The sequence below is a fragment of the Phragmites australis genome, chromosome 3 (genome assembly GCF_958298935.1).
Source record: "Phragmites australis chromosome 3, lpPhrAust1.1, whole genome shotgun sequence".
NCBI classification, from domain to species: Eukaryota; Viridiplantae; Streptophyta; class Magnoliopsida; order Poales; family Poaceae; genus Phragmites; species Phragmites australis.
Window position 1 is genome coordinate 1,471,340 of NC_084923.1, and position 20,101 is coordinate 1,491,440.

Genomic DNA, 20,101 nt, shown 5'->3' on the forward strand with positions numbered 1-20,101 from the left:
GACTTCCACAAGATCCAAACGTTGCCCCAATCAATACCGGCGACGCATACTAGGGAGCCGCGCATCCAAACAAAATCAGTCTCGTACCCTCGGGCATGCCTTCATAAACCATTCGTCTTCGTCCTCTTCCGAAGCAGCAGCTGCAAGTCCCAGCACACCGGCATTTTCATGAACACGAGCAGGTGTATACTTTAGATTTCGACTGAACGAAGGTATCGGCAGCAACTACATGGTATTTCTGTCAGATGTTTGTTGCATTTGCATCCATGGAAAACACAGGTCTGTTAAATACAATGCGATTGATTTAATAGGGCTTCATTACTTGGCTTACATTTCCACACCAGAGATCTAGATTATTCCCCGCCTGTTTCTTAAGCATGGTTAGCCTGACCCGGACTAACTGCTATGGCCTTGTTGGAGCGATTCTCTCTGCCAGGTAGTCCTATATACAGCTCCGTTTCCACATCCATGCCGTCGTCGTTCTGGTCCGTGTGATCATCTTCCACGGTGATGACTGCCGGCGCAGGAGTCAACAACAGAGGCTGATTCTTGCACTGCACAAATAATGATCAAGAGCAACATATATCATATGCATCCTGATGTTACAAATATGGTACTTTGAGAACTCCAGGTTGCCATGCACATAAGATATTACAGGAGGGGTAAGCAGTATAATAAGTGTCTAATGCTAAGTTGGTCGCCCCATTCAAACCGGCAGCGTTTTCATGGCAGGAAATGTTTCATTACCGTTACCTTTTCACGTAAATCTTCATTGCTCTTGCGCAAGGTCATCTCCTGATCGATGTTGTGCAAGAAATAAACAACACAAAGTTAGGAACTAACTGCTCTGATGTTTCAGGTTATCGTGGGACAAGAAGTTGACAAGAATTGAGGTACCTTCTCTCTCAGCTTATTGACTTGCGCTTCCAGCAGCTGAGTCTGGCATGTAAGATAACATGTAAAGCTGTAAGCTTGTGTGCGTACATAGGCAGCTTCGTTCTCGCAAAACATACCTAGACTCGTGACATGGAAAATAGCTAACCTTTCTTCCCCTGATGCTATGGAGGCTCTTTTCAAGTTTCACTTCCAGGCTGTGCAGTTCTTCAATTGAGCATTCTTCCAACTTCTCACCCAAAAGTTTTCTGCATCTCAACAAAAATCAGTTCTTTAGTTCTTGCTGGTATAAAGGGGCAGCAGTATTTTGAGAGCTAATACAATTAATTACCTTTTATAAGCTTCAAGAGCTTCAAGTTTCTTCGCTAGGTCCTCAGCATCAGCTTTTACTTGCTGCAATTCAGATAAGATAATCTTAGAAGTCACCCCCCTCAAAATTAAAAATATCATATGCTATATTGCTATTACCATCAATAGAGTGATTCATTGTGGTTAAACCAACAGAACCAGACAAGAATCACGCACAGCCTTCTAGGTTACAGTTGAACTGAATTCTTTACAAAACACATTTAGCATAGTTTTAAGCTTTAAATATACTGAATATTCCTCAAGAATTCTCCAACTGCTACATTGTTTTCATGCAAGGTCTTGTCATTTAGGCATCGCATGATCTATTTTCTAGCTGTATTAATTGAACCCCGTCATTGCTTCAGTCCAGGAAAGAATTGTGCTTTCAGGTTTCACCGTTTCAGCAGAAGCATCGTCCACTGGGAAATGGACATTCAACAAAAGCACATTGAGCAATTGAGAACAGAGGGTCGTTAATGCTAAGTAGCATATGGATCCGCTGAATAGACAAAAATTCCTGATGAAATATGAACATTAGTAAATTGGAATTAGACACAATAGTACGCCAACTATAACAAGGAATATAGTCATGTCTATCGAGCAGAATGGTCATATTGAGTGCTGTCACCTCTATATCTTGATGTACTGTCTTGCTCCTGACATTGTCCTTTGCGTATGTTTTATAACGTTCAATTGTTTTCGGCACACTGCAATGAAGATAGAGTTAGTAAAAATTGTGTCAAAACTTAGAATAGTGCTGATTTATTTTGAGAACCGCGAAATATTAGATGTATCGCAGAACATTCAGAATAGTTGGTGTATCCCATGGAAAAACATGGATTCAGAAATATAAAGCATGCAAACATGGATTAAAATTGCCAGTTATGATGTCTTACGCTCTTTTCTCCATGCCTGTTACATGTTTGCCACCGGTCTATGCCAGAGCTCTTTACATCAAAGCTATAACACATGCTTAGTTGGCTAGCCTCGTGTCAATATTGGAACCGGGCTTGTGGATATGGAAGCAATTTGATAGTACTAGTTAAAGGAACTTCTCACTCCTCAGCATTTCGTTTAAGTGAATATTACATGTTAGGTTACTTAATCTTCTGCCTTTTTTTCACAGCCATGTGTGACCTATCCATTTGCCTGATAAGATAAAGTCCAATTGTTCGAAAGGCTGCAGACAAAATGGTAGTTCTACAGTAGGCCCTGCCATGATTCCTGACTACAATGTAAGACTTGATAATGTTTCTAAATAGGGTTTCTCCGTTTGGAACTCAAAAAGAATCTTAGCCCACTCATGAGAAGAAAACAAGACCGGATAGCACTAGATCTTTGGATTTCTTGATTGAAAACTGCAGGAAAATTTACTACTTAGCCCATTCATAAGTACAGAAATTGGCCAAATAGAATTTACATTTTAGCCCATTTACTCTATTGTATTGGTTCGGTATTTTGCACAATGACAGATTGGATAATCTACTTGGTCAGTGAAATATTGCAGACTAATTAACCAGGAATTAGCAAGAAACATATTGGTATTATTGTTCATGGGAATGCCATTTGTGATCAAATGAGGGGAAAATGAGAAAAACAGTGAAATAGTAACAAAAAAGTTTAGCAGTGTGGAAAGTAATTGAAGAAGGAACATGAGTTACAATTGTCTGGTCATGTTCCAACAGTTATTTTGTTAAAGTTTGCTAGCAGCAGAGGTTGGTAGAATTTGAGGGGGAGATGACCCACTTCAGCTGAGAAGAGTTAAATTCAAGAAAGTGGTACCCTAGACCATGATCCAATTGAATGTCCATAAAAAAAATCTCTTAGTGTAAAGCCACACGACTCTGAAAAAAGAAATAATTACTAGTAAATGCACTACCACAGAAACAACAATAGCAAACACAACATCACTGACGGTTACTTAAAAGCTGTTTTGATAAATTACGCACAGACGGTTGACAGGAAAACATACTTGTGATATTCCCACATGTTTATGAGACGGTTTTAGTAAAAGGCCGTATGTGTGTTGACGGCTCCTAGACACAAACGGTTTCTTGAATTTGGTAAAACTGTTTTTTATAAATATCTGCCTGTGTCGTTCAACAACACAAATATCTTTTTATAAATATTTGTCTATAGTATATATTTGAAAATTCATAAAATATTCATACGAAGTCAGATGAAGAAACTTTTTATATGAAAATTGTAGTTTTTGACAAGATTTATAACTTTGTAGTTTATAACTTTTTCATTTAAAGTTATTTAGATGCCCAAATAGTTGTCCAAAATTTTGAACAAGGGTCAAAAGGATGAAATATTCATTGCTATTAGCAATGATGTACATGTGAGATGGTAAGGAAGCTATGCGCGAGGCATGAGGTCACGGTTTCGACACCTACAAACCGCACGCATGCGTATTTCCCGCGAAAAATCACGTGACTTGTGACTTATTGAAAACCGCGAGGTGCCTCAGGTGCAAAATGATATTTTTTTAACTTTCATACATTGAAAATATTATTTTTAAAAAAAAATAATATCACAAGCGGTTGTGCTATGTAATATTACAGACGGATGGTTACTTTCGCAAGGACAACTTCATTTCCCGTCCATGATATGCTTTAAAACCATCTTTGAGAGCATGATATGTGGTAGTGATGGTAGGATTTTATTCATGGTCTATTGAACGGTTGAATCGCTTGAAACTTCAGTGCACATGATATATAATTATCCTTGACTCATTGAACATTGCATATTACAAGATGTTTGTTTGGGCGTGACCTGATTTCTATTATTCTATTCCACACGAATTAAACCTATGGTACTTTGGCTTCGTAGAGCCAACAATCCAAGACATCAGAGGTATTTGTCTTGAAACTAAAATATCTTTATTTATTTAACCTGCCAATAAGGTGGAGCATCTAGTACTATAACAATAACATGCCTTGAAGTTTGTTCCAATTGTAAGGGCTCATCACCACCATTGTTTTTGTGGCCAGTTGGCCACATAAGGGATGCAACAAAAGTTGTGTAGAACAGCTTTGGTTTCCCATGAGTTGAGAGGCCAACAATTTGGATAGTTAGTCCTAATAGCAGCTTTGGCCTAGAAGCTATTTATTAACGGAGGGCACCCATGTGCAGCACAACGCTGTTGTGGTTGGCATCATGGGTTAAAATTCCCCCTCATCTTCCTTAAATCAAAGATATATAAATCCTGTTATGTATTCTCATGTTTTTGAAAGATAGGCACTATATTTATATAAAAAACCACAAGATTGTCTACGAGATATAGATTCAATGACAAGACCAAAGAACACTGACTAGTTTTGCACCGTAAAGATTCAACTTTCTTTCTGCGAATATAGTAGCCCAACATTATTATTCAATTTTAAATGCCGTTCTAGAAATGCTAGCATAAAAAAAAAGAACCAGTGGTCACATGAGTCTTGGAACAAAAATGGCCAGTTAATTATTAGAGCATATTAAGATAATCTTACATAAGGTAACCAAAACTAGTGTAATCTCAATGTCATCGTGGAATTAAGGCTATAGCCTTGTTAAAAGAAGTAGATTCCTTGTTTCTTTAAAAAAACCAATGTGAAAAACACGATTGCTAATCATAGCTTAGCGTGGTACATAAAACTATAGGAGCAAATAAGTGAAGATGTCAATATTTTTTTGGTGGTGTTGAATGGGCAAAAACAGAATAGCTAGTGTTGTATGGGGTTTGAAACATTAGGATTGGTGCTATATGGTGTTGTTTTTGGGGAAGCTACATAATATAATTTATTTAAATTGCATGAATAATTTATTACGTATCAATATGTGCCAACCAAATTAATATATACTTGTATCATGTTTCGATATCCATAATTGGAGTCTCCAACATGCTTTCCAGTTCTACCAGAAATCATAACAGAATGTTAGGAGTAAATTCCTTAACCAATTCTCTAATTCCAAATACACATTACTTTTGAACATTGACATGGTTTGCAATAGTTCTTACTCTGCCTACTAATATCTATCATAATATATATGTTGGTACAAATCACAAAATCTATTGCCCTGGTTGATATTCTAGGTCACTTGAGTAAAATGTGGGTTCGCAAGCGAATATGTGAATCCCTAGCACAGTCTATTTATCATCCAGAATTTCAGCAAACATGCAGCTAGGCAAAATATTTCATCTCAATAGTGTATCAAAGCTCCTAATCTCCAGGAACATAGCCTCATAAGGTCTCAAAGTGCATATGCCTGATGATGTTCATCAATAATAAAATTGCAATGTGCTTCATGCACCAGCTTAGTTGCGCATGGCCTCAAAGGTTCATGAACTAAGTTAATGCCCTCATAACTGACAATCCTCGAGTGCCATGTACCTTGGATGTATCATCTAGGAATTGTGTCACCACTCGTTCATTATGTTTTTGGGTTTCAACAAATCCGTGGTCTATCTTGATATTCTGTTACCACCAAAGCTCAATATTTTTTCTTGTTTACTCATCAGGACATAGCTGAGGCAAAGAAGCAAGCATGAGTTTTGTGGCTTAAAGTTTTCTCGTCTATGTCAAGTCAAATCCCTAACCAAGGTATGTGTCTTGTTTGCTCTGAGGCACTGCATACCATGGACTCCCAAACTAAACGAGCTAGCCAACGCTCTAGGAGTGTAAGATACTAGGCACTATCCCTCCTACCCTTTTGACACCTTGTCTATTCCACAAAAAGTCTCATTTGCCACCTTCATAAGTCTTATATACAAATAATTGTCCTCATTAACTTCATAATGGCGCATGCCAATTTGTCAGGGACCAGATATAAGAATATATAAATGCCGTAAGTTACAAGAATATGACTAGCATTACAATCAACAATGAGGACAATGTTGTTTTCACTATCATACATATATTCGAGTCTTCAAGGAGGCCAAGTGTCGTCGAGATCTCTTCTGGTATAGTTTCGTTTTTTATTTTGAGTTAGGTATCAAATCAAGGAATTTCTCATGCATTTTATTTCACCAACCAAAATCCTAACAATTGACCACTAGTATACACATGCTTCATTTTAGGACTGGAAATAGTCATTCTAGGACTGGAAATTATATATATTCATATAATTTCTTTCTATGAATATATATAAGGTACGTATCACCCAACTTTTTGGTCCTAACTTACGAATACAAGTTTTGAGAATGAGTGCCCTTCTTTGTCCTTGCTATCCAGTCTGTGACCTCGAAAGCATCCTACGAGGTAGAGACAATGAATTTGATTCATGGATTTTTTTCCCCTTCCCTTTGCCACATTTTCTTAGAAAGGTTCAAGGGAATAATGCATCAAGCTATTCACAAATGTAAATTTGATCCTCTTTACAAGGGATCCATGATAGTGTGTGCTCGAAGAACCTTGAAAAAACAACACCAATGTGGGTTGGATGTAGGATAAAAATTCTTTGTGACTTATGCATGATCTTGATGGACCAGTGGCTATTGAATTCCCCGCCACAAATGAACTACTTGTGGCAAACATTTATTGTCAGCATCTTCAACACATTTGTAATTTTATGTGCTTCACCGTAACAAGCGATTTCGGAGGTGCTTTTGTCATAATTTCCTCACTTTTAAATTTTTAGCCAGTTCATAATTGAAAAATCTTGAATCATGTAACACAACAAAAATATCCTACTGATCATAGTTAGCATAAGTTAGACTTGTTTTGTCTTTACTAATAGTTTCATGAGAATGATTCTTTGAATCTTAGATTAGACCAGTAGAGCAAACTATAATGCATAACATTTTTTCATACTATAAAGCCTCTATCCACAAATCCTTCAAGCAAATAATAATTAATTTTAATTTATATAATTAAGAATACTAAAACACAACAACCAAATTTATAGGACATCATATATTTATATATAAATTACAAGGAGTGTACATCATATCTAATAAAACCACAAGAATAGTATGTAAAGTATGGTCTTAACTTCACATCATTTTTGTGGGACTCACGTCTACTAAATCAAGAATCGAGCTGTTTTGTCTAGCTTGGATTGCAAAAGCTCAAAGGTTATTCATATCAACATTCACCTACATCTTCACATTTCCAATAGAAATCGCAAAGTGAAACTATTGTGTGAAAACAACATCACTTTGCCTTGGCCCCAGAACTAGGAAATCCACAACCTTGAAATCGACATCACTACCATCCTGCACTCACTCTAGAGGACAAATTCTTTTTCATATGCTCCCTAAAAGGGCTAGTACAATGTGTAGGGGTACTTAATCCCCAACAACCTTGGCCAAGGAGGAATAATCAATGCACATGCATCTTACATGGGGCTAAAAGAATGTGTTCTACTCAACACCACTTGATACGCTGGACCAACATGCATGGTTCTGTAAGGTGTCATAGACTGACCGCCTAGCGATTTCCCACTTCGACACAAATAGGACCAAGTCCGACGCCAACTCCACCACAGATCAACCTTGAATCCAACAGTCGAACCAGAACAACGTTGATCGACCGTCTCCGACCAACAAAATCTCGAATAGAGCATGCACGTTCTTGTGGACTGCAAAACAAAATGTGGACAATGAACGCTCCGGCTGCGTCTTGTGCAACCACAGCCATCGCATCCTCAAAGACCCACCGAGGAGCTCAAGATCATGTATGCCCAGACCCCCAAGTTCTAGCGGCCGACAAACGCGTTTCCAGACCACAACGCAATGTCCCCCATGCACCTGCCGGTGGCCTTTCCAGAGAAACACCCTCCTAATCTTGTCGATAGCCTTGAGCGTCCACTTCGGCACATCCAAGGCCATGAGCGTGTATATGCGCACCGCTGTTAGCACAGCACACACCAGGGTTGCTCTGCCAGCAGGGTTTAACAGCCCTACCTTCCAGCCTAGCAGCAGGTCCGCAAGTCGGTTGAGGAGCAAATGCAGGTAGGCCTTGCGCAACTTGTGGATCAATAGCGGCAACCCCAAGTACATGCAGGGAAAGTTGGTGATCGCACACGGTAACTCCGCACAGGCTAGTTGCAGGTTGTCCTCAGAGCACTGGATGGGGATGATCGAACTCATGTGCATGTTGGCAGACAAACCTGAAGCAGCGCCAAAATAGCAGAGAATGGCCTTGGTCATCGACAAATCCCGGTACGTTGGATGGATGAACAGCACAACGTCGTCGGCATACATGGAGAGGCGGTGGACAATGTCCCTGTCTGCTAATGGCTGCAGCAAGCGCTCCTACTCCGCCTTGATGAATAGCCCATTTAAAAAGTCCATCACTAGGTTGAAGAGCATCAGAGAAAGCGGATCCCCTTGACAGAGTCCTCGACGATGCTCGATTACCTCGCCCAGGCAACCGTTGATGAGGACCCGTGTTGACGAGGTCGCCAACAACATACATAGCATGTCTCTGGAGAGGGCCAAAGCCCAAGTGCACCAACACCTCCAACAGGAATGACCAAGACATGGAGTCAAAAGCCTTCGTGATGTCAAGCTTAAGAAGGACGCGAGGCTACCTTTGATTGTGAAGGAATTTGGCCATTTATTGAACCAGAAGGAAATTGTCGTGAATGCAATGACCCTTGATGAAAGCGCTTTGGTTAACTGAGACCATCGCAGGCAATCTAGGCACCAGGCGGTTGGCCAAGAGCTTGGTAGCCACTTTTGTGAAGCTGAACAAACTAATTGGTCGTAAGTCTCTCACGTTCTCGGCGTCTGGCGATTTGGGGATCAAAATGAGGAAGGCAGAGTTTAGTAGGTGGAGCTTCCTGCCATCCCCACCATGCACTGCCAGCAAAGTCGCCAATACGTCTTCCTTGATCCCTAACCAACACTCCTTATAGAATCTCCCCGTGTATCCTTCTGGGCCCGATGCTTTTTCAAGCGGCAGTTGCTTAATGGTATTCCACATTTCGTCCTCACCAAATGGAATCTCTAGATCCTCTGGCAAAAAGCCAACCGGGTAAAAGGAATTCAGGTTCAAAGTGGTCTGCCACTGGTGAGTGGATCCAAAAAGTTCATTGTAGAAGCTCCAAATAGCTTGAGCTTTGTCGTCTTGAGAAGTCAGAACACGGTCTCCAATCTTAAGCCTGGCCACGAAGCATTTCCACTTGCGGTATCTAGCATGTAGGTGGAAGAATGATGTATTGGCATCTCCCTTACTTAGCCAAGATATATGCGATCGGGAGCGTGCGATGGTGCACTGAAGGGAAGCAAGGGCGAGGCAATACTTCTTGATCTAACAACGCAGCCAGGCCTCCAAGCATGATAGCCCATGACCATCCTGAGCAATCTCCAACTGGTGCAGCAGCTCCTGTGCGAGGTTTAGTTGTAATCTCACGTTTCTGATCTTGCACTGGCTCCAAGCCTATAAGCTCCTAGTTAGACCATTAAACTTCAGGGCGAGGCGCTGGATTGGGCAGATGGCCTCTACCGGGGTCTCCTAAGCCTGGATCACCATGTCCATGAAACCATCAACACGAGGCTAGAAACCCTCAAACCGAAAGCGCGGTTTGCCACCGAAATTGTTTTTGAGCCCGAAATGAAGAGGACAATGGTCTCAAATCCCAACAACTGAGCTCTAGAGGAGGCAGTCCGGGAAGAGATCCTCCCAATCAACCGTGCAGAAGACATAGTCGAGATGAACTAGAGTCGACAATGTTCACTCATTGGACCAGGTAAAATGTCTGCCCAAAAGCTCAATCTCAAGCAGTTCGAGGTCGTTAAGGAAACGACGTAAACCAGCCATCGTTGCACGGTCGACGTTAGAGTTGTTCTTATCAACAGACCTGTAAAATCAGGTTGAAGTCCTCAAGGACTCTCCACGGGCCCTCACAAGTCGCACGAATGTTGCGCAGCTCCTACATGAAGAGGAACTTCTCCGCATCCAACTGCGGGCCATAAACACTCGTGATCAACCATCGCCGTCCATCTACATTTTCAAGCTAAACTGAAACAGAGTAGGAGTCGATCCTAGAAGAAATGTGGGTGCAGACACGACCCTTCCAGGCCAACAAGACACCCCCACGTGACCCAACCACCGGCAGCGCAACATGTCAATCAAACTCAGATCCAAGAGTCGATAGAACTATTCTGGTAGAAATGTCTGCTAGCTTCGTCTCTTGTAAACAAACAATGTCAGGGCTAGCATCGGCCACGACCTCACGCACGGAGTCACGATACACCTGCCCATTAAGACCACGAACATTTCAATCCAAAATATTTGCAGCATCCATTGGGCACAAACAAAGGAACGACCACGGTAATGAAGAGCCACAGGGAACAATTAGCACACCGCGGCGAGGAAGTCGGCTGAGCGCACCTCCTCATCATCCGGCACGACCCATCCAAAGAGCGCCGCAAGCGCAACCCACATGTGCACGAGAGAGAGGTCTACAAAATAGACTCGTGCAATCATCTTGCGCTTGCTGATCAATGCGATGCTCGTCAGCTATAGTTCCCAACTTCTTCATGAGCATCGCTTGCGCCCGATGAACCGCATGGGTCTTGGAGGAGCGACCTGTATCCGCCAGTCTCCGGCTCCGACGGCAAGGGAGCACAACGGCTGTCAGAGACTTCCGAGGGTGTTTGGAAATTGGTGGCGTCATGAACACCAAAGATGAGGGCCTAGAAACATGAGCAATGAACTCAATCTCAGCACGCTAGGGCAATAGGTGCAAAGGTGCAGATGACGGCATCTACGGTGCAGGAGGGTGCGCCAACGATGGAGACACTGGTTGTACATGCACACGACGCCTACGGTGCAACAGGAAGCATGGCTTATGAACGTAGGCCCACAAAGGGCAGCTAGAGGGCGAGTGCGCGCCAGCAACGGTAGGGCCTTCATCGACCGGATGTGCCGCAACCTCGGACACTTGGATGGCCAGCGAAGGCGGCTAAGACGGTTCCTCCGCAGGCACTAGAGGCGGCCCAGCCCAGCCCACGCCAGAGTCATCCTTATCAGCAGTGTGAGACGCCCAAATCTCAGGACCAGAACACGGGATGAGGAGAGCGCGCGACACCAGCATGAGATTTGAATCAGGGCGGGGTGGACACTGCCCGTGATCCGCCGCAACCAAGCAGGACACTGGTACCTCTGACGCCATCCGAGAATCCTGCAAAAGGGGGGAGAAAAGGCCCGGTGTAATTGCGCAGGTCCCAATCTTCTTGTGAACAACCAAGCACCTCTCCATGTCCATTGGGTCTCACACTGGCAGCGAAAGCACATCAGGGCGTTGAAGCAAGGCCTCACTGTCTGGCGAGTCCGCGCGACGGGGGAAGAGGCAGGAAGCAGCCACCTCGACACCCATGGGGTCAAAGAAAACCGGAGGTGAGTCTTGAGAGAGGGGTTGATCAGAGTCATGACTAGGAGCGGCTCACGACCCACCAAGCGCCCTTTTTCTATTGCTTTTGCAGACAACCCGTGATGTAGAGCAAAATGACCCACACTTGAACGGCCAAAACATAGTAGGCCTAGACTGCGACCATGTCAGAGCCGAAACTGTCGAACACCCGCGCTTCCCTCGCACGGTAGCGAAACTGCACAATGAGTGCTAGGGAAGGCAACTAGCAATCGACCACCCAGATGCGATCCGATGCCAACGAACATCCCATGCACGACATCGCCCCCTTGGGCGGGTCCGGGAACCTTGTGCGTTTTGGCCACGGCTCGAACCGGCCATGTTGATCAAAGCTGGGGTACTCATCCCCATTAGAATCCCAGGTATCTGGCGGAGTGCTGCCATCGGAGGATCCCGAGGGTGAGCGCCAATCTTGGACTTCCCAGAGTCAAACGATGACCTTATAGTAGAGGTAGGGCTGTTTGGAATGGACGATCTCGTTTGGATGCAGGAACAGGCTTGACTTCATGTACTACTCCACCGGCTCATGCACTATCAGTGTCACCTTCGCCAGGATGAGGTCGGGGTGGATGCACCAAGCAACAACACAAAAACAACCCAAGTCCTCCAAGGCGACAGTGGCCAGCGTCGGTACAAGGGTGGAGCAGGAGGAGCTCAAAATGTGCTCCGCCGTGGATAGCCGTCAGGCATGTGCCAGAATTCCCTTTAGCTCCAGAAGAACACAGAACAACATCGAACCCGCGGTTGCGGATGACTGACGCGTCCAAGGTCTGAAGGTGAGCTGAAACAGTGACCCCGCAGGAAAGACAGAGTGAAGGACATGATCATGAATCCTCGGGTCCCAGAAAGTGATAAGGAAATCCTCCAGGTAGCCACAACGGTCTAAGAAGGAGCCGACCTCAAGATCAAACGAGGTCAGAAGAGTCGACAGCACTTGCTCAGTGCTCATCGGAGGTCGAGTGCCAACCACCAGCGCCACAAGCGCATGGGCGAGGTCCACCTCATCATGGATCAGATCTACCGACTGGGGGATGAGGCATAGTTAGCAACCTGAGCGCTGAACCGGGAGCCCATGGACAGAGTCGAGATAGGGTGAAGCTAATTCGTGGGATTGCGGAGACTCCGCCGCACAGATTAGAGGTGGGGAGAAATCTCGACCCGTAGACCAAGACATGGCCGACGGCGTGGGCGACTGGTCCAACAGCGTGTCAGATGGGAGCATTTGCGGTGTAGAGAGAGCACACTAAGGCATCCAGCCATACCTTACCTCGACGGGCTGGGGAGGAGGACGTGTGACCTGAGGAAAGTGCGACCTAGATGAGGACTCAAGAAAGGGGTAGGGGGGCCTCTTGCAATGACGGGCCTGGTGGCCCTCCTGCTGGCATCTCAGGCAGTGTGACGGATTCCGAAACGCCGCCACGACGTGATCCGTGGCAAAGCAATTGAAGCACCTGCCCACCAGATCCACCAGAACCGGACGTGGAGGTGGAGGCGGTAGGGGACGCGGATGTCGCACCCTCCGCTTCTTCTTGTTGATGACTTGGTACCACCCATCAGCAACAACGGTCGTGTGACATGAGGCTTGGGAAGCAGCTGTCGGAGCCAGAGCACGAGGTAGGGGTCACAACTGCCTAGCCCGATGTGCAGCGACAAGGAGACCTGCCAAGGGAGACGACTGGCGGTGCTGCGGCGACGGAGGGGAATCTTGCTTAGCTTTTGCAGCGACCAGGTAGGACGGCTGAGAAGACAGCAACAGTCCACCGCAAGCAGCAGTGGAATGGATGAAGAGCTGAAGACCGTCCAGTCAGGCAGCTCGACCTCGAAGGGCGACGACCCCACCACCAACTAAATGGAACCACGTGGGGGTTGAGGATGGATGGTGTGACCGGAGTGGCCGACACCGGTGTGGAGGAAAGGTAACCATCTCGCCGGGTTGCCGATGGCGGGGAAGGGGTGCTCGTGCTTGGGTTCAACAGGTAGGGGTGGGGCAGAGCGAGAGCTGTCTCCTATAATATGGAAAGTCACAATTAATTATCCGACTAATAATCAACCTACTCCCTACGCTTTGTCTTTGATCGCCTTCTTTGATTGCAGCGTGCTCTCTTTTCTTCTGTCACTCTATTTTCAAAAATTAAATAAATATAAATTATCATCACATAACAAAGGCTAAGGGCAATCAATGGTTTGTCCTTTTCTTCCTCTCTTTCAAAACTATGACAAGATCTCCAACGATTATGCTCTCTTCTCTTCTCTTAATCTATTTTCAAAATTCGGTCATGGTCTCTGGTCCCTACTACCACCTACACGGATCAGCAGGCAACAACCTCAACTCCAATCACGTGTTGATCACCTCCACGGATGGTGTCAGCTACTTGCGCTCATCGGCTCGCACTCACCTCATCAACGCCGGTCACCCTAGTTGATTGATGATGACCATTTCCTCAACACCATCCATCTCCACGTCGCACGATCACCTGGATTCAATCATCGTGTATGCAAATTCCTTTTTTGTTATGCTATATTCTTTTACTTCTTCAAATTGCTATATCCTAGATTGATTCCACGTGTGTGAAACACATGTGCAGTTGCTAGTTGGAGATAAATGGCAAGGATAGTCATTTATTTGGGTTATCTCACTTCATGTGCATGCATGTGTTTGCTCAGGACAGGTGTTTTGGCGGCATTTGGGATTTAGTTTTCATTTTGCATTTGCAGGTGAGCTAATTGATTACGTGTAGGCAAATAAAAAGACCAATGTTCCTGTCGTTCCTTGGGCTGGTGAGGTGTTGCTACAATGCTTGCTTCATTGTTTGTCTGCCTGCAGATATTCGAAACTTCAAGGGGGGTTTATGATGCTCCACATAGATTCAAATGATGGTTTAAATTTGTAATGAACAATCTAACATTGTCAAATGTCCATGGAGTAATTTGATTCCAATTTGGTAATGATTATGTGTAATTGTTGACCACTTATCGCATTGTTATTTAATTTATCTAAATAACAATTTTAACTACCAATTAATGTTATCAATGTTGTGTAATTCAATGGAAAGTTTTGCCACCACGGGTTCCTTGTTACAGTTTGGTTAGATTTTTGCTGTGACTTGTCACGAGCATCCTGCTAGTTCTAATAAATATGCAAGGATGACCAAATATCTTTTCATGCCATATCATTAACATAACAAACTACCAATGGTTAGGCATGAGCATACAACAAGGTATAGGTATAACTGAATCATTTAACGATCCTATAAAAAACATTACCACACAATACACCATATGCTTGCTGTCTCTCCTGTTGTGGACACAAAAAAACATTTTTTTTAAGAATGAGGGGTCAAAATATTAGGGTCTGAATTGGGATCTCGAATAAAATCAGAGAGGACTGGCATGATCAAAATTGTGGTTACAAGATCAACCAACAGATTTGTAGTCCTTTTGGATCAATGACTAAAGATGGGAGGCCCTAAAAAGTTTTTTAGGGAAGCGACAGATTGTTTATTGGCTGGAGAACATTACATGTCTCGCTGCCTCTAGGGCTAGACCCCTTGGAGACAGGGATGAGATTACAACAATAGTCTTCCAACAAAGAGGCAGTACCTAGGGTCAAATGGTATTTTCCCTTTGAGGCTCCACTCCTGAAACCCTAACTTGATTACGTCATGCTCTCGGACAAATTACATGGACCGTTCCATGGCCTCGGTTAACTAAGTTCTTCAGGGTGCTTTTTTCAAATGATGGTGTTGCTTTGGATGGGTACCTTTGGAGTAGTCTCCGATGCGGACTTAGACGATAACATTTCTCTCTTTAGGCCTATTAACGGAGGGGCGGACCTAAAGAGGAGGAGGACACCTCTCAAAGAAGGCACCTTGAAGGGGGTATAAATTAAATGAGGGTGTACACAGAGTGTGCCTTTGGGACTTTATCCAAGTCCTGGTGTCATGATGGTTGATGACCGTTGGTTCCCTTGAGAAGTGTCGTGCCTAGGATGACTCCTACAATAGTCACCTCCTAGGATAAAATCATTGGATCTAAGATCCTACCCTACTTTGTCAAACGTATTTGTTTCTTAAATCTATCAATTATGTTGACATTTGCCATTTTTAATATTGTAAGTTAACAAAATTTATTTACAATTATGATCTAATTGAGACATTAGTGTTGTTTATACCATTCCTATATTTCTAACTTTATTTGTTAATGTTGCTTTGGTCGAGGTTGAGCAATGTGAACCGTTGGATTAGTCTTCGATGCCATAGATTAGCACCTAACTATTCCTAGACCATCATATCATTTCTTCAATGTTGGATGAAGGAAGGCATCACAAGAACCGGCCGATGATTGCTTTATAGTTCCCTCAAACATCTGATACGTAAAATTTATTCTCAATGTCGAGAATTTTTTTTTGCTACTCAACACTATTATTGCAGACAGCAACACATGTGCTTTTCAACTTAAACAAGTTGAAACCTTACAGTTGAAAGAAAATATGAAACTTATGCAAGTAGATGTTAATGGATAGAAGGTTAAACTTTACAGTTGAAAGAACATATGCAACTAACTATTTATAATAAGTTAGGGTCAGTATAACTAGTAAGGATAGCACGTAGGTTGCATTAACAACCAAAGAAAAAAACAATGATAGAATCGAATCGATCCATTAAGTTCAGGATAGTAAAGCTGTAAGATGTCAAGAGTCGAATCGAGATTCTGGCAACTTTGCACCTGTCTTTGTAGTAATAATTATAGGCCTTGTATCTACATTTGTATCATATCAATTCCGGTAAGGAGAAGATCTCTTTCTATGTCATATGGAAAAGAAGTAGAGTATATTATGATATTATCACATGCTTGAAATCGGAAGTGATATTCCCCTAGTATTTATTTTTAGTCTCCGTTTGGCAGGGTTTTGGATTCTCCAATTTCTTATTCTGATTTTATTTCTCCTTGGAAGTCTGGAGTACCAAAATCAATTTTGCAATCGTTTGGATAGTTTGGTTGATTTTGATTTCTTAAAGAGTGTATGTGAGAGGGTGATCAAGTGAGAAACATTATTTTGGGCGATTCTCTTGCTAGTACAAAAAACAGATACATTTCTCCCGGTTTTGGCAAGGTTTCTCCTGTTTCTTGAGAGAAACAGAATTTAGAATCCCTGCCAAATGGACCCTTGGTACTGATTATGTAAGCAAGATTATCTACATTATATTTTTTAAGCGAATAAATAAAGTTAGTGTAAACCCAAAATGGAGAAACGAAATATAGTATTTTCAAGTATTCCAAACTTTTGAGCGAGGCCAACTTAAAAGAACAACGAATTGCAATATTGTCTTTCTACTTAGCTAAGTCATTTCAAGTCGAATAACTTGCATTAAGAAAGTGAATAGTTATGGACCCATGAATTACATGAATTCATTTGTAAGTGTAGTATTTTAGTGTGCTACCAATCAAAGATATAACACAAGAAACATAATTATGATTTAGTGATCTTTAGTGAACAAAGTGAACGGAAATTTGATCAATTTCCTGTTAAAGACCACATTGAAGCAATCTAGCAAGCTTATCATTAGTTTGGCAATATGTTTTTTTTCCTAATTGTACTACGATACTCTAGCTTGGTGTTTTTTCTAGACACGGGTCCTCTCCATCAATCTTTGTTCATCATAATACTGCCCCGTCCTTAACCATTCCCATTGGCCCCCAAATCCAAATGACACTATCAGTTGCCTATATAATGGCAGGCCTCAATCCTTGCCGGCTTCAAACTTCAGTTTTCTTTTCGTGGTCTGGACTTTTAGGACACGAGCTGAATAATGAAAATGCCAAACTAATGATATCGTAGCAATAAACTAGCATTGGTTCATTATGATGATTGAACCAATGGAGACAACAGAGTACTGAACTAGCATTGGTTCAATCATCATAATGCAAACCAAGAAATTGGTAACGCCAAAATCTACTAAAATGTGGATGCAACTATAATCACTGGCAAACAAGAGAGTACTGATTAATTAAGCTAGGCTGCTATGAGATGTGAAATCAAGAATATCTACTGATTAAATATACCATGAAAACTGAACTACATATACAGTAAAGGCATATTACACAATATCGCATGCGTTGGTTTTGCCTCTACACCGCATACGAACTCACAGAAGGCCATCCGTACTACAGGCAAGGCCGATTACATTACAAACAACCTCAAAACGCTCCACGGTTTAACTAAAATGGGATTAATTAGTCCAAACAAAAAAAGAAACGGTACATGTCGAGGGAACAGTGCATTTAGTGCGTTCTTGGCCCATTGTAGACTGATGTCTATCGCCGTGTAGCATACATTTGCCATCTTTTTAGCCCAAATTTCCCTATTGGCTGCGTCTATTAGTTTTTTTTATCAGGGAAATGAGCTGCCTACATGTACTAACTGTCCTTTGGGCCTGAAACCACGCAAAAGATCAGTGCAAGCCGTAGCGAGGATCAGCAAGGAAAATTAAAACGCAGTCCGTGGCGAAACCAAGGCAAGATTCAAACCGGCCAATGGAGAGAAAGGATAGAATGGTGGGGAGACATCTGCACAGTACAGATGTTCCGTGTTCGTCCCCCACGGGCCACAAGAGGAGAGGTCACGCAGTTACTTGCTACAAGAGTTGGCGCAAGGAGCCATCGGATTTTGCAGGCTTTCTCTCCCTAGAAAGACTAAAACTAATCCATTCAACTCCAGCAAATCAACAACCGGATTACTACCAAAAGTTTGGTTGGCTAAAGAAAGACCGAAACGGACATGGATGGGTGGGGGCGGGTACCTGCCGCTGGCGAACTCGTAGAGCTTGCCGCGCGGGGAGAAGACGACGAGGGCAACCTCGGCGTCGCAGAGGACGGAGAGCTCGAAGGCCTTCTTTAGCAGCCCGTTGCGGCGCTTGGAGAAGGTCACCTGCCGGCTGGTCGGGTTCTCTATCCGCTTCATCTGCGTCTTCCCCCGTACCATCTTGGAACCACCCGCTTCCTCCAATCGCAGCAGCCGGAAACCAACTCCTCCGTCCTCCTCTCCGATCCACTGCCGACGGCTCGCGCGGCTGGGAGGACAGAACGAAGGTTTTATTATCCGAATTGGGGCGGCGGGTGAGGCAAAAAGTGGAAAACGCAAATGGGATCTGGGGGGAAAAGGAGACTCACCAAAAATGGCAAGGGGGGAGATGGTGGGAGGAGATACAAGGGGCCGCGTAGGGTTTGGCCGTAGCCGCTGCTCCCCGCCCGCCCGCCCTCTTTCTCTCCTTCTCTCCTCTCCTCGGCTTTCCTTTTCCGTCCCTGCCGCCGTGTTGTTGCCGTGACGCGCCTGTTGTTACGAGCGAGCGAGGTGGGGGCCGGCGGGAGAGGCAAGGGAAACGGAAAGGAGAGGAGGGGTGCCCGCTGCCGTTTTATGTGCAGGCGGGCGACAGGTGGGAGAGCCGAGAGGAAGGGGGCGAAAGCGAGCCCGCATTTCCCATCCGAGGAAAACTATCGCCCCCGCCATTGGCTGGATGCGCACTGTCTGTCTCTTTTCGGGAAGGTGCCGCCGGGGGCATTAAAGCTGATGATGCCTGATGCCACTTTTGCGTGTAAGCCCCCGTAACAGGTCGCTATTTACACGACGTGTGAGAGACCGGGAGGAATGGAATGGAGGGGGGACGACGGTCGCGCGGAGCATCAACGGATATTTGTATATTTATATTACGGTAGTATAATTTAATTAATTAGTTATTTTAAAATAATTAATTAGTTGATTGAATTAAATTAAAATGAGCTTATATATCGTTTCACGTCCATACCTAGGCCTCACCACCGGCCGGATGTGCAGCCCTGATCCTGTGCTTGTGACCGTTCTGCACATTTATTCCTCATCCAACAGATATTGGTTGCTGCTTTGGTGACGTAAATACTCTACACCACACCAGCACCACTGTGTTTACCGGATGAGCGAGCACCGCCAGAATCACCTTTTAAGATCGTCCCCGGATCACGAAAGCTACTCTGCCGTTGAATTGTCTGGCCAGTAAAAGAGGAATGAAAAGGTAAAGGATGGATCCATTTTCCTTTGTTTCAGCATCTTCAATCGATCTCTATCTCACTCGCTATCGCTATATTTAGCTATTGAGCTAAAAAATCGACTCCAATTGACTCTGTACCCCGCTCGTCATCTGTAGGTGTATATAATAAGGAGTTTCCCTACACGGAGAGTCTGTATAAAGGAGTACCAACTGGTGATAGATATTTTTTCAAATATTGTGGCTCTATCGCACGACCAAGCAAGGCTCTTGCAACCATCCCCTGGTCGTAGAGGTAAGCTCGTAGGGTATATATTTCATCATAACCTCTCAAGTTACATTAAATGCTATCTATTCAACTCCAGCGAACGAAGTCTCGGCTGGTGTAAATGGACAGTATCTCGTCTCATAGCATTAAATGCTATGCGATGTCGTTACAGACAGACATTGACGCTGCACGGTAGATGGGACAACGTCGC

The 20,101-nt window shown here is 43.8% G+C and overlaps 1 protein-coding gene across 2 annotated transcripts; it reads right to left on the reverse strand.

Annotated features, from left to right (window-relative positions):
* Positions 1 to 177: 177 nt before the first annotated feature.
* On the reverse strand, positions 178 to 19,080 carry LOC133911451 (MADS-box transcription factor 50-like). 2 transcript variants are annotated; one of them, XM_062353694.1, is made up of 8 exons: positions 18,775 to 19,080; positions 18,405 to 18,674; positions 1,871 to 1,949; positions 1,226 to 1,287; positions 1,043 to 1,142; positions 898 to 939; positions 748 to 795; positions 178 to 554 (listed from the first exon to the last, which is right to left on the reverse strand). In XM_062353694.1, the coding sequence occupies exons 2-8, from the start codon at positions 18,584 to 18,586 to the stop codon at positions 372 to 374; spliced, it is 696 nt and encodes a 231-aa protein (XP_062209678.1). In that variant the 5' UTR covers positions 18,587 to 18,674; positions 18,775 to 19,080; the 3' UTR covers positions 178 to 371. The 2 variants fall into 2 exon arrangements, with proteins under 2 accessions (XP_062209678.1, XP_062209679.1); XM_062353695.1 differs by having other exon boundaries at positions 754 to 795; positions 18,775 to 19,069.
* Positions 19,081 to 20,101: the final 1,021 nt, after the last annotated feature.

What these genes read in the sequence shown, in the direction of transcription:
- LOC133911451 (XM_062353694.1), bottom strand. Translation starts at nt 18,586, where the DNA reads ATGGTACGGGGGAAGACGCAGATGAAGCGGATAGAGAACCCGACCAGC. An exon ending in ATAGCATCAGGGGAAGAAAG is followed by an intron (nt 940 to 1,042) that starts GTTAGCTATTTT and finishes CTTACATGCCAG; the next exon opens with ACTCAGCTGCTGGAAGCGCA. An exon ending in TCAATAAGCTGAGAGAGAAG is followed by an intron (nt 796 to 897) that starts GTACCTCAATTC and finishes AACATCGATCAG; the next exon opens with GAGATGACCTTGCGCAAGAG.